The 13,410-nt window shown below is 47.0% G+C and overlaps 1 protein-coding gene across 1 annotated transcript in view; it reads right to left on the bottom strand.

Moving 5' to 3' along the window:
* PAPPA (pappalysin 1) overlaps nt 1-13,410 on the bottom strand; it is a gene marked incomplete at its 5' end in the record, with an annotated part of 219,587 nt that overhangs the window by 104,472 nt on the left and 101,705 nt on the right. The window contains one exon of the mRNA XM_079789610.1: nt 9,136-9,227. Within this exon, the coding sequence (XP_079645736.1) occupies nt 9,136-9,227 (92 nt within the window). The remainder of the gene's footprint in view (nt 1-9,135; nt 9,228-13,410) is intronic.

Here is a 13,410-nt window from a genome sequence, read left to right as displayed (position 1 = left end):
CCAAAAAGAAAAGAGGAGGCAATTAGGTCTATATCCCTCACTTGCTTAATATTTCACTTTCCCTCAGGGCATTCCCTTCAAGTGGAGATCACACTCATGAATATTAAATGTCTCTTCCAGCCCAACATGGTCCCCAAGAAAGAGCAGAGAGCCAGGACCTACTGAAAGGCCCACAGGGACACTTGGCCCCGGGCCTCTCCCCTCTCCCCTCTCCTGGGCTCCTAGGTCAGGACTGCACAGAGGCACAGCCAGGCACAGGCATGCGCAGGCAGGCTTCTGGTCGCTTGCAATGCCACAAAGAAGCCCTTGTTCCTGGCTACCCAGATTCACCTGCCTTGGACGAGGGCTGCCTTTCAAAGGCACACATCAAAGTTTGATCCCTATTCCTCGAATTCAGGCAAGCTCCAAGGCCTCCGCGCCTGACCCCTCCCTGAGAGTCAGGAAGCCGCCGGGCCCAGGGCTAGAATTGCTCCCTTCTGGCCTCAGAGGCCCCCGTTTCTTTTCATTCCAGCCCGGCCTCTCTGTGGGGTAGGCCTCCCGGGTTTCCAAAGGAGGTGGTAAACTGTGGTCTGAGGCTGGAGGCAGGCTTGATCCTAACCGGTGCTGACTCCAGGGTGTTTGAATGCATCCATCAGACCTCCCGGTAGAGGACTTCAGATCTTTGGTCCGGCCCCGCATGGCAGCCTTCCACCCCATCGCCTCCTTTTCCTGCGCCTTTGTCCCCTCGCTGACCCCCTTTGACCCTCTGGGTTAAAGGAATTCCTTTCTCCTCCCCAAGCCCTCATTTCTTTTAAAATGCACAGTTTAAAAACAATAATGATCTGGGATTTAAATTCTAGAAGTCAGAGCTGAGAGGGCCCCTGGAGCTCCTCCAGCTCACCGCCATCCCTTTCTAGTCACTTTGCATAAGGTACTGCCACATGTTGATGGCAGGGCCCAGTTCAGGACCATTTTTGCCAGAGATGGACTGGCGCCTTTGCAGCTCTTGCAGTTGAGATGGGACTTGAGAAAAGGGAAGATGAAGTGGCACTGATGCGTGTTTTTGAATGTTCACTAACTGCCATGCATTGTGCTAAACACGCTACAGACCTTAAGTCTTTTCTCTCAACAGAGAAATGATGTGTGAAAATGATGTCCATTTTTCAGAAGAGAAGGCTGAGCTCAGACGGAGGATGGGAGACGCCCAAGATGACCCAGAAGTAACCAATAGACACCTTACACCCAACAGGTATTTGAGCTCAGGCTCCTGCCTCTAACACATTGCCCATAAGTGACAGCTTCCCCTTTTGTTAAACAACAACACGGCTACTGTCACAGGAGGGCGAGCTGTTAAAAATGAAAATACAACCCCAAACCTGGATCGGCCTTATGTTGGGGGCATGCACTCTGTGCAGTGGAACATTTATGGGGTGATAATAACGCAAAGTTGTCGTTTTCATGACTCATGAAAAAGGCACAGGAAGGACATGTGCATTCACTTTCGCTTCCTGCTGTGAGTCAATGGCACCAAAGCAGAAACAGGGAAAAGGAGGCTCTCAAGTAGGTTTTTTTTGGGGGGGAGGGGTTCCTCTGGATATTGACAAGGTCTTTAAAGGCAGGCCCATAGGATTTGAAGCCTCCTATGATTTAGCTGGCTGCTTTACTTAAGGCAATTCACTTAATCTCTCAGTGCCTCACTTGTCTCGCCAGCCAAATGGGCGTTATTATTCTGATTATACAGAGCTGCTGGGAGGCTGAATAAAATCACTTTAAAAAGAGACTCTTAATACAAAGGCTGATATAGTTGGGTGCCTCAAAAATGCAATGACTTCATGGGTAAGTATGCAGGCTCTGCCTAGGTACTGTGAATCGCACCTCTGCTATTTCTAGCTGTGAGACCTTGGGCAAGTTACTTAACCTCTCTGAACCTCAGTTTCTTTCCTCAACGAAACTGAAATAATATTATTATTTATCTAGGTTCCTGGGAGGATTGCTACAACTTCTTATTAATTATACTAATAACATTAATTATAGCAGTGGTAGCAAACACATATGTAACATTTACCAGGTGCTGCTCTTTTTAAATGCTTTACCTATAAAACCTCATTTCATTCTCAAAACAACTGTGAAAAGTAGAAACTATTACTAGCCCATTTTACTGATGAGAAATCTGAGGCACAAATAAAAAGTGTCTGAGCCAGGCTTTTCACCCAGAATCCACATGGGTGAATACCCATATCCATATTAATCCATCGTTAATCATTAAGCCATAGGTCATCATGCCAGTGCTAAGCATGCCACCTCTCCTAGCTGACAGATAGCACCGTGATCACCTTCATCACCACCACTACCACTATTATTTCTCTTCTTTTAAAGGTCTGTCTTCCATCCAAGGGAAGCTTTATTTCAGAAAGGCATTTTGGCGAAAGTTACTATGCCTTCTACAAAGGGAGGGCTGAAGGAATACAGGACAGGAGAAGTTTTATTTTGTTTTGTTTTAATTTTTTTTTTTTGTAAGGTGAGAGGTGGGTCATCTGTCCTGATTTCATGTTGTTAGAAAGAAAAATAACAATAACTGTGACTCCTGGCAGAGCCCATTCTTCCCCCCCCTCCCCCTCCCAGATGCTGTTTCCCTTTTAGTCACTGTTGTTCTAAACTAAAGGCTCATCAGAACATCCACCAAGAAGAGGAGGCGATTCATCTTGTTTTCCTTTCTGCCCTTGGCTTGGATCAGGCCAGGGCGGCCTGACAGAGGGGCCCTGAGGCTGGGTGACCTGCGCCCCTCCCAGTGACTGCTGGGAGGTGAATGGATCCCTCTGCCTCTCCCTTATCTGCCTTGCAGATAATTGAGGTATTGGCCCCTGCAGTAGGACTGGGCAGGGGATGCTCTGTGAGGACCAGAGACAATGTAATGCTAGTAGCAGGGAATTAGCGAGAAAAAGAGATGCCCAGTGGATGTGCACGTCTGGGAACGACAACATGGGGGTCCCTTTGCTTTGTTTTCTTAATATACTAGTGGCCCAGTGCACGAAATTCGTGCACATTAAAAGGGGATTAATTAGAGGAAATAATTTAATATTGCTATTTGCCCTTTCTCTATAACAGAAGTGTCAGAGATGAAAGAAAATTAGTAAAATGTATATGAAAACCTTCCTCCTGTCAGAATCTGGGGCTCACCACGGGACCCAGAGTCAAGTCCCCACGCACCCACATGCACCTCAAAATCACGAGACCCAGACCCGGCTGCCCCCTCCCCCCCCCGCATTGGGCTAGATCCAGATCCGGCCAGTCCCACCCATGTCAAGCCCTGGCGGGCAGGAGGTATAGCCTCAGGTCCCTTGGCCCGGCGCCAGGATGGGGGTGTGGCCTGAGGTCCCCCAGCCCAGTCCGGGGCGGAGGGCATGCCTTGAAGTCTTCCATCAAGCCCCGCCAGGTGGGGGACACGGCCTGAGATCCCCTATCAAGCCCTTGGGTGGGGGGCATGGCCTGAGGTCCCCCATCAAGCCCCGCCAGGCAGGGGGGGCGCAGCCTCAGGTCCCCCGGCCCAGCACCAGGAGAGGGGCGCAGCCTCAGGTCCCCTGTCAAGCCCCACTGGGCGGGGGCGCGGTCTGAGTTCCCCCAACCCAGCACTGGAGTTGCACCTTGAGGTCGCCCGTCAAGCCCTGCTGGGTGGGGGGCACAGCCTGAGGTCCCCTGTCTAGCCCTGCCAGGTGGGGGACTTGGCTTGAGGTCCCCTGTCAAGCCCCACGGGGGCGGGGGAGGGCATAACCTCAGGTCCTTGCTGATTGCTCGTTAAGGCTCCTTATGGGAACTTGGCCTCAGCTGTAGGTGCAGCCATATTTGTGATGGAGTGATGGTCAATTAGCATATTCCCTCTTTATTAGATAGGCTACCAGCGTCAAGCAGAACTGGAAACCCCCACGCCTTTAAATAGGTGTCTGACACATCTGTGTTCGAGAGGAAAAACAGCCTTAGGGCCCTCAGCCCAACTGCTCTCATTACATAAAGGGAGAAACTGAGGCTCTGAGATGCTAACGTGCCGCACGCCCAGGCCTCTGAGTCTAAATGGGGACCTGCACCCAGCTCTCCTGAAGGACACAGGATGGGAGGGGAAGGGCCCCCACCAGCACAGCTCCCCTCATGGACTAAATGTTGTTGCAGAAGGCAGCTCATTTCCGGCAATGGCCTGAGATACGTTACTAAGTGTAACCCCTTTGGTGATGCTTCTCATTTTGTCCCACTAATTTGACCACTGCCTTCCCTCCTCCAGCTGCTATCAGCAGCCTGTCTGTAGCTCATGACTCAGTGCTTAGAGACAGAATCTCCACAGCTGCCGAACAATGCCTCTAGCCAGTGCCTGCTGGGTGGGGGGCGTTATCATTTTACTGATACCACATTTTTTAACTGACATCTCAGGCCTGGTGTATGTTATATTTTAAAGGGGGGGGGGGCAGACAAGATAATTTCCACATTGCCGGGATATAGCATGCATTGCCCAAGAGGTCTTGTGGGTGGTATTCCTTTTAACAAGCAACTTACCATGTTGCAAGGGGGATGAGGGACCTGGGGGTGGGAAAGTGGGACAGGGTCATCCCAGGCTGTTGCATAATAACACATTGGCACCCTGGGAATACTCCTGGATGTGTGGGCTTCTGAAAAGTGAATGGAAACGCCACCATAAATCTGCCACCCCCTCACATGGGTGGGGGTGGTACCAAACCCAGGAAAACATTAGCCCTATTAAATGGTCAGTGCCAAAAAATAAAAAACGGAGAGAAGGAAGGAAGTCCCTCGGATGAGGAGGCAGAGTGTAGAATACAAAAAGCAAGGGCTCTCCACTTCGTCTGGAGATAAGATCACCCTCTCCCTATGATCTGTGTGACCTTAGGCAAGTTAAGACCTCACTGTAGGTCTAAGATCCCGCGTCTGGATACCAGAGACCTCACATCGGTTCACATTATACAAAGGTGCATGGCACCTCATGGATATCGATAAATAGTGGTTGTTGCTGATACACACACACATACTCCCCAGCTCGCACCCCCCCCCCCCCCACACACACACACTGAGAAAAGTAATAGTTAATGTGCGTCAAGCAGGTCCAACTTGCTAACAATAGGACTAAACCTCATAGTATCTTATGACAACAACTTTTGGTCAGGATTCTAAGTGACAATCAACAGAAACCAACTTGGCTAACTTAAGCAAAACAAGCAAACAAACAAACTCTATTCAGAGAACATTGGATACTTATGGAAGACTCTCTGGGAGGGCTGGAGAGCTAGCCTTGCAGGCTCTGAAGCCAATTCCAAGCTCAGGATTAGGCCCGGTGACTGGTCTTGCGAAGACATCTCAGAGCTGCTGTTACACACAGAACCTCCAGCCCTAATGCTGGATGCTGTCATCGGTACTTTGGAAATGCAGGGGTTGTGGCCACTGCCACCATCTTTTATCAGAATAGTTTCTGTAGGGTCATTCTGTCTTCTGATTCAAAGTCTTAGGTTGGTGTCTGATTGGGGGGTCAGGAGGAGAGTGCAAGTCTTGTGCCCACACTCAGCTACAAGAGGGGCTGGGAGACGCTTGCGTTTTCAACGTTGTTCGTGGTGGCTGGACTCTGCCTCATTGTCATTACAACAAAGAGAGTTCTTTTCTAAATCTAGGGAAGGGAGTCAGATAATAACTATCTATAAATTGGTAAATAACTGCCACAATTGAGTCCCAGGATTTTTACCATTTTCTGGATGAGAACATTGAAGCTTAGCCAAGGCCCCATGTCTAAACTATGGTATGAACCAAGCCAGTCTCACTCAAGCCTGTTCTGTTGGTCACTATCTAGACCACTGTCTTGACAAATGTAATGATGCGAACAATGTCCCCTTGGCAAAGCCTCCCACGCTCCAGCCCCTTCTCTGACTCATTAGAACTGGATCTCCGGGGAGCCAAAGATGCATGTTGATTCTTGTGCTGCTTTTCTTAGAGGAAGATGGTTTTCTAGACTAAAGCTGTGGAGTTTGTCCTTGGAATATAGTTCCTGGGAGCTGGGATCTCTGGAGAGATAGATCCCTTTTCTTCGTGGGATGCCCTGAATAGTAAATGGTGAGGGCAGGGGGCATAGAGGAGGTCTTTCCTCTAGCACAAGCCATACTCAACATACAGGGGCAACAGGGAACCTTCCCTGGACACCACCCACACCCGAGAGTTTTGTATGCCATTCCATTACGTACCCCATGAGTTTTCCTGCAGCAATATGTTCCCCATTCACCCCGGAAGCCCCACAAGGCCAAGAGCTACTGTTTTGCAAGTAGTTTACCACTGTGAGCTCTGGAGTCAGGCTCTATGGGTTTGAGTCCCCAGTTCTACCATTTAATTGCCCCTCCTCAGTTCACTTCCCCATGCCTCAACTTCCTCTTTTGTAAAAGCAGGACACTAATGGAATTGTTATGAGAGTTAGTTTATAAATATGCTTGATATATAATAGGTGTTCAATAAATATCATCCATCATCAGCAGAATAGGCAGAATCTAGTAGAAAATGTCAGTATATAAAAATGGATCTATTAGGGTCCAAGTCTCATTCTCTTACAAACTTTCTCATCATCATGCCTTTCCTCTGAAGCATATCCGTTAACACTGTGTGCAAGTCATTGATCTAGTCCACACCAGCTAATTTTGTCCAAAGTCTAGGGGGGAAGTGAGGCCCAAAGAGGTATGGGAAGCTGGGGCTGGACTCGCTGTCCAGTGCTATTTCTAACAGAGGTTCCCAGTCCCCACCACTGTATGCTTACAATTAAGTTCTTTTTCTGAGAAATGATGAACCATGTCCTAATTTTCACTTCCTCTCTGTATCAAACTCCAAGCACCAAGAGCATCAAAGACTCCAAATCTACAGACCAGGGGTCAGCAAATGTGGTGTGTAAAGGGCCGGATAGTAAATACTGTAGGCCTTTTGGCCCATAGGTCTCTGTTGCAACCACCCAACTCTGCTGCTGTAGCAGGAAAACACAGCAGACCATATGTAAAAGAAGGGTGTGTTGTGGTCCAGTAAGGCTTTATTTACACATGTAAGCAGTAGGCCGAGTTTGATCCATGGAAGGTATTGTGCAGACCCTTTCCATGGACAAGAAGCTTCTGCCTGTAAGGGCTACTTATTTTTGTTTATGGTTGCATAGTGCTCAAGCAACATAGAACATGGATGTCAGAACCCAAGCATCCCTTTAGGGTACCATATCCTACCTTCCCACATCCTACCTTTCTCCCAGAAGCACTTGAGTCACATGCCACCTTAGTGCAAGTAAAACAGGTAGCTACTTTCCAGCATGATCTGAGAGTAATGTGGGGGTCATGAGGATGACAGCAAAGGTGAGGGTTTGGCTAGGGTAGAGCTTGTGACTATGAGAAGTAATAATCACATAACTTCAAAAATCACACAACAGAAGTGCAGGCAAGGCTCTTAAAAACCACCTCACTCAATCCTTTCAAGTTACAGAAGGTAAAGTGAGGCCCAGGCTAAGGAAGCGATTTGATCAGCATTATCCACCAAGTTCTCACCACAGCTAGGACCAGACCTGGTTTTCTTCATTTTAGTCCAAGGCTCTTTCAACCCCACCACTTGGCTAATATCAGGCTTTTATATAGACCGACAAACTGAAATCAATGGAGGAGAAGGAAAAAACAAACAAACCACCTTCTGCCATTAAAAAACCCAAGGTCTTGCCTAGAAACTCTCCTGTCCTCCCTCCCTCCACATCTTTCCTTCCTTCTATCCACAAGCATTAGTGGATCTCTCTATGGTGCTGCTGGACCCCTACTTGGTGCCAAGGAGATAGTAGGTGCTCAATAAATGTGTGCTGCAACTGGAATAAAAGGTAACTAATACATGGCAAAGACCTCAGGGAGCTCACAATTTACCAGGAGAAGGTCTAAACGCACTCGAATGCACTGCAACTGTGAGGACCCCATGACATTTCCTCCCCTTTCGTCCTAGAAAATTGCCTTTCAGTGAGAAATCTTCCCAGCACAGTTTCCATTCCCCCCACAGCTGCCCCTACCCTCCTCAGATAGAGCACCTCTGTCTTTTGTACTTGCAAATGATTTGTGATTAGTTTTCACCTCCAGCCCAGGGGATTAGCCTGGGGACCTTTGATCTTCAGGTATCGATTTGCATCTTAAAGGAAGTATGATCTCATCTGGGCCAGCTCAAAATTCCATCCCTGCCCCCCAACCCCTGTCTGTTTACCAGCCCCGGGCTGGCCAGGGCCTCCCAAGTGGGGCTGAAACAACAAGATCAGCCAGACTCAGAGAGGAGGCCAAGGGAAGGTGGGAAAAGGACCTTTGCTTTCTAAACACAGGTTGGTTTGCTGTTCCCTCTTCCTCAAGTCAGAAAATTGCCCAAGGTTGGGAATGTGCGGCGGGGGTGGGGGCAGTCCCTGGATCCTGGAGGGAGGTTGTGTAGCCAAATGGACTGAGCACATGCCTAAGAATCAGACAATGAGGTCCAAGTCCTAGTTTTGTCTCAAATCACTTCTGACCTGTACGATTCTGGGCAAGGTTTATAATCTCTCTGGCTTTTGACGTTTCTCATCTCTACAGCAAGAATAAAAGGCTTAAAAATCTATACTACTAACCATCCTGGACAGCTGGTGTGAAGAAGAGCAATGCTGTGTGTAAGGTGAAGTTAGATCAACAGTTCCCAGTCACGTCTGTCCTCTAGGACAGTGGTCGGCAAACTCATTAGTCAACAGAGCCAAATATCAACAGTACAATGATTGAAATTTCTTTTGAGAGCCGAAAACCAACTTCTGCGCATGGGCCACGAAGTTTCAATTGCACTATACGTGCGTGCCCGCACGTGGTATTTTGTGGAAGAACCACACTCAAGGGGCCAAAGAGCCGCATGTGGCTCGCGAGCCGCAGTTTGCCGACCACTGCTCTAGGAGAACATAAGCTACCCAGGGCAGGGATGTACTTGCCCTTTGCTTCCATTGCTGTATTCCCTGGTGCCTAAAATAGTGCCTGGCCCATAGCAGGCACTCAATACATATTTGCAATATAAAGGAGTGAAACTTCATTCAGTAACAACTATTGCTGTTATTGTAATTGGTCAAGGATTCCTCACTACTCCTCCCTAGCCAGGGCCAGGGAAATGACAAAGACTTACCAATGCAATTGAAGGAAACTTCCTGTTGGCAGAACAGGGAGCAGCCATCACCATTGATCTTATTCATGTCATCGCATTCTTCACCTTGGCCCCTGCAGAACAGATAGGAGAGAAAGGTATCTCATCAGCTTCAAAACTACAGCCCGATGTGGCAAAGTCCCCTGCAGTTCAGGCCTCAGGCAAGTCCCTTTCCCTGTGTAAGTCTCTGTTTCTTCATCATCAAGATGAGATGCTTAAAAGGTGTACATCTGTAGGATCCCATGACATTTGCCTTATTTTTTGTTTCTGATGACAATAGAATTTCTGTTTCAAACACATTCTCTGAGATCTCAATCAGTTAAGTCAGCAAGTCAGATGGGAGTAAGATATGGATGAATGAACGAACAAATGAATGAACAGACCTTGCCGCACAGTGTCCGGAAAATGTCACTGCCACTTTAAAATGATGGATTTAAAGAACATTTTGGCATTTCTAAAATATAAATGCTGTCTTCACTATGCCCTGTGTCCACCCTCTCCCCACTTTCCCAATGCTCTTAAAGGTCAAGATTTTTTTTCCCCTTCACATGCTCAGGCTGGGTTTTCCTTTTATCAGAAAATTTTGCCTTCTCCATGGGTGTGTTGTTTGTTGGCATCAAGAATGCCTAGGCCTGTGGAATTAACTATGCTTCTAGGAAATAAAAATGCCTCCTCTTGTTTATTTTAGGAATTATTTTCATCACCTAAGGATGGTTCTGCAGAGGTTAGGATGGAAAGAAAATGAGCAATGCTCTTGGAATTGGACCTAGGAGAAAAGAGAGAGGAATAATAATGGAGAGATTCAATGAACTGGAGGAATAATAACGGAAAGATTCAATCAACTGTTACTTTTAAAAAAAAATTTCCCATCCTATGAGAAACAGAAAACTTGGGTTTTGATCCCCATGGTCCAAACTGGCTGTGTGATCTCCAATAAGTCACTGGATCTCTCTGTCTGATCTTTCTATCTTGGACAATGTAAACCAATGAACATGCAAAAATAAATGAAAATGCTCTGGCTCAGTCACAGTCACCACGTTTCGAGTCCTCAGTAGCTGGATGTAGCTAGTGGCTCATGTGTTGGACAGCACAGAAAAATCCACTGGAAGGTGCTATTCTAGATGCCAATGCTCCATTTTCTCACTGGTTAAAATGGAGGTAATTATACCTACTCCTTAGAGTGCGTGTAAGAATGAAATGTAATGTCAAGTGACTGGCACGGTATGTGACACACAGTAGATGCTCAGGGGATCACAGCCCCGTTCCCACTCTGTCCTGGGAGGTCTCTGCAAAGTGTGTGGCAGCTGTCCCTCCCTCCTTCCCTGGAGACCAGCTGGGCCCTGTCACAGCATGAAGGAGTCCTCAGACTTCTGCCTTCACCCGGGCAATTAATACTGGGAAATGTTTGTTGCTTTTAAGAGGTGTCAGCGTAGCAGGATGGTGCCTTGCAATCAATCCTGAAGATGGCCAGGGCATCGCACTGATCTCCAAAGAGCCACCCAGGCTGTCTCCTGTCTGCACACCCAGGAGCAAAGAAGCAGCCCGAATCCCAAACTGGACCCCTGTTCCAATCTCCGCCACGGACTTTTGCATGTTGGAAATGGTGATGGCCTTGTGCTCCTTAGCTATTTCATGGGTTATCTGGGGAGAGATTTTTTTTTAAACCTGGGCTGGGTTCCCTAAGCCACAAAGAATACTTCTCAACCGCCTTCCCTCACCACCCAAACAGTGTGTTCTATTGGTTTAAGCATAAAATTAGGGTCACCACAAATATCTTCTAGGCATGAAAGATCTATCATTAGATAGAGAAGTTCTGAAAAACCTTCCCTGACCTCACATGTGGGAGTGGGAGGCTGTCTTCTCTGTGACCAACGACAGCAGGCTCAATCTATCACAGCGCTTGTCACACTGTCAGCCTTGTCCTGTCACTTGAGAGCCCCCTATCCTCAGCTTTAAGATGCCAAAGGAAGTGCAGTCTTTGTCATCCTAGCACCCTGATGCCTGGCACAGTGCCCTGGACATAGCAGAAAGCATGTAGCTACTCCTTCACTTGTTAGTTTTGCACAATTATCGGTTACACAACAAGGCAATGGTGAATCCACATGAAAACCTGGGCCCTGGGTTCACGTCTCGGTTCTCTGCTCCTTACTGGGTCTGTACGGCTGAGGAAACCACTTTAATTTTTGTGTGTTAGTTGTCTCTTCCGTAAAGTATAGTAATAGGATCTATGTAATATGGTTGTTGGAAGAACCCAAGGAGATGGCTATGTAGCACAGTGCCTCGTGCATAGTAGAGGCTCAGCTAATATTTATGAATATTATTATCATTGTCATAATATTCATCCAGTGTTTTCAACCATTTTCTTAGACACACACACACACACACACACACACACACACACACACACAGCAAATAACATGCAGCATACCCTGAAAGATCCAATTAGTTAAGATGCCATCCCTCCTTTACTTCAAAGTTGTGGATTTTGTGTGTTTGTTGGTTTTGCTTAGGAAACTGTTCATGTTCACTAGCTCTGTTTAGTTTCTACAAAACCTGTCAACAATTATTAGGTAACTGCAGGTAACTCAACACATACTTGATGTCTATGCAGGATACCAATTCTAGGTAAAACCACTAAAAAACGTTGTTAAGAATAGTCTCTAAATGAATACTAACAACAACCCATTTCTAGAGCAGCTAGAAGAATGCCATTGTTTGCAGTGTTTTACCAATGCGTCTATAGCGGGCTCTGAAATGGAGAGACTGAGCTGGATCAGGTTCCACATCAAGTGAGTTTCCTTTTTTGTTCTTTGTGCTAAATTAGAAAATCCCAAATCACAATTATGGGTTTTCAGCAATGACCACAAGTGTTTGCTGGAGATTCTGGATCTGCTGCTCTATTATGGACCCACAAATGATGGGGCACTTTCCCCGGGGACCGCCTTGCGCAGCTGCTCAATGTTCCACCGGACAGCATGTGCACCAGAGCTGGAGGCTGATGTCTTAATGGGGGAGAGAACAGCAACAGCTCCCCTGCCCCTGATTTTAGTGCATCAAGCACTGGAAATCATATCTTCATGCCTGGTGGTTGCATCTGGGTCTAGACCTTAAATACATCCTCTGACATATGTGGAGCTTTATCTTCTACGCTTAAAGAGTCCAATTCTTGGCAATCAGGTGGTCTGCACCGTAATTCAATACTGAAGACCCCTTACATCCATAGATATCCCTGAGACATAGCACTCAGCAAACCACTGGAAATCATGTAAAGAATCACTACTGGCCTTATCAGTGTCAACATTTGTTTGAAAATGTCATTCCTTCTTTGAAAAACTTGAATTAGCACCTTCCTTGTGACAGCCGGTGCGCTTCAGTGTGTGAGCTGTGTGGGGCACAAAATCTTGCTCACATGAGCATCTTTTTGCACATTAAGATGAAAAAGTGTACCTCACTGGCCCGCCTCTGATCTTATTCATGGCATTCACTATTCCCTTCAATGCTGCCATAGGCCCTTGCTGGCCAATAACTGAGGTCTGTGTGGAGGGCTATTCATGTGCAAACTCTTTACTTGCATGACTGTGTCAATCTTGCTGTGCTCCAAGCTGGTCCTTTTATCCCGCTGCAGGTTTCCAGTTCACATTACATACTATGAAATCCTCAGTGCCAAATTCAATCGCTCTGCCCCTCCAGCACTGGTGTCAATGATGAACTAAAGGAAATAGACATCCAGCACTTCTCTTTGGTATGTATGCTACGCCTATGAGCGGATGCACGTTCTGCACATCAGTGGCTTCATTCAACTGTGAAATAAATTCTTTACAGCCCCTCCCCCTGCAGAAACAGTCATTGCAGTTCCATGTCGCAGATATTATGGGACACCCAGCAGTGCCATTTAATGAAGGAATTTTGCCGATAGCTTGTTTTGCCATCTCCACACATAATGTGTATCATTAAATCTGCCAACAGTTTTTTAAAATATACTTTTATTGATTTGAGAGAGGAAAAGAGAGGGAAAGAGAGAAACATCAATGATGAAAATCATTGATTGGCTGCCCCTGCACACCCCACACTGGGGATCAAGCCTACAACCCAGGCATGTGCTCTGACTGGAAATTGAACCACAACCTCCTGGTTCCTAGGTCAATGCTCAACCACTGAGCAACACTGGCCGGGCATATTTGTCAATACTTTTAAGAGTATTAGCAAGAGTGTGACGTGCAACTATGTTAGCAATAGAAAATACAATTTTAGCAGTAA

The sequence above is a fragment of the Cnephaeus nilssonii genome (assembly GCF_951640355.1).
Source record: "Cnephaeus nilssonii genome assembly, chromosome: 14".
Lineage (NCBI taxonomy): Eukaryota > Metazoa > Chordata > Mammalia > Chiroptera > Vespertilionidae > Cnephaeus > Cnephaeus nilssonii.
The sequence above is the reverse complement of the archived record's forward strand: the minus strand, read 5'-3'. Positions and strand labels throughout refer to the sequence as shown.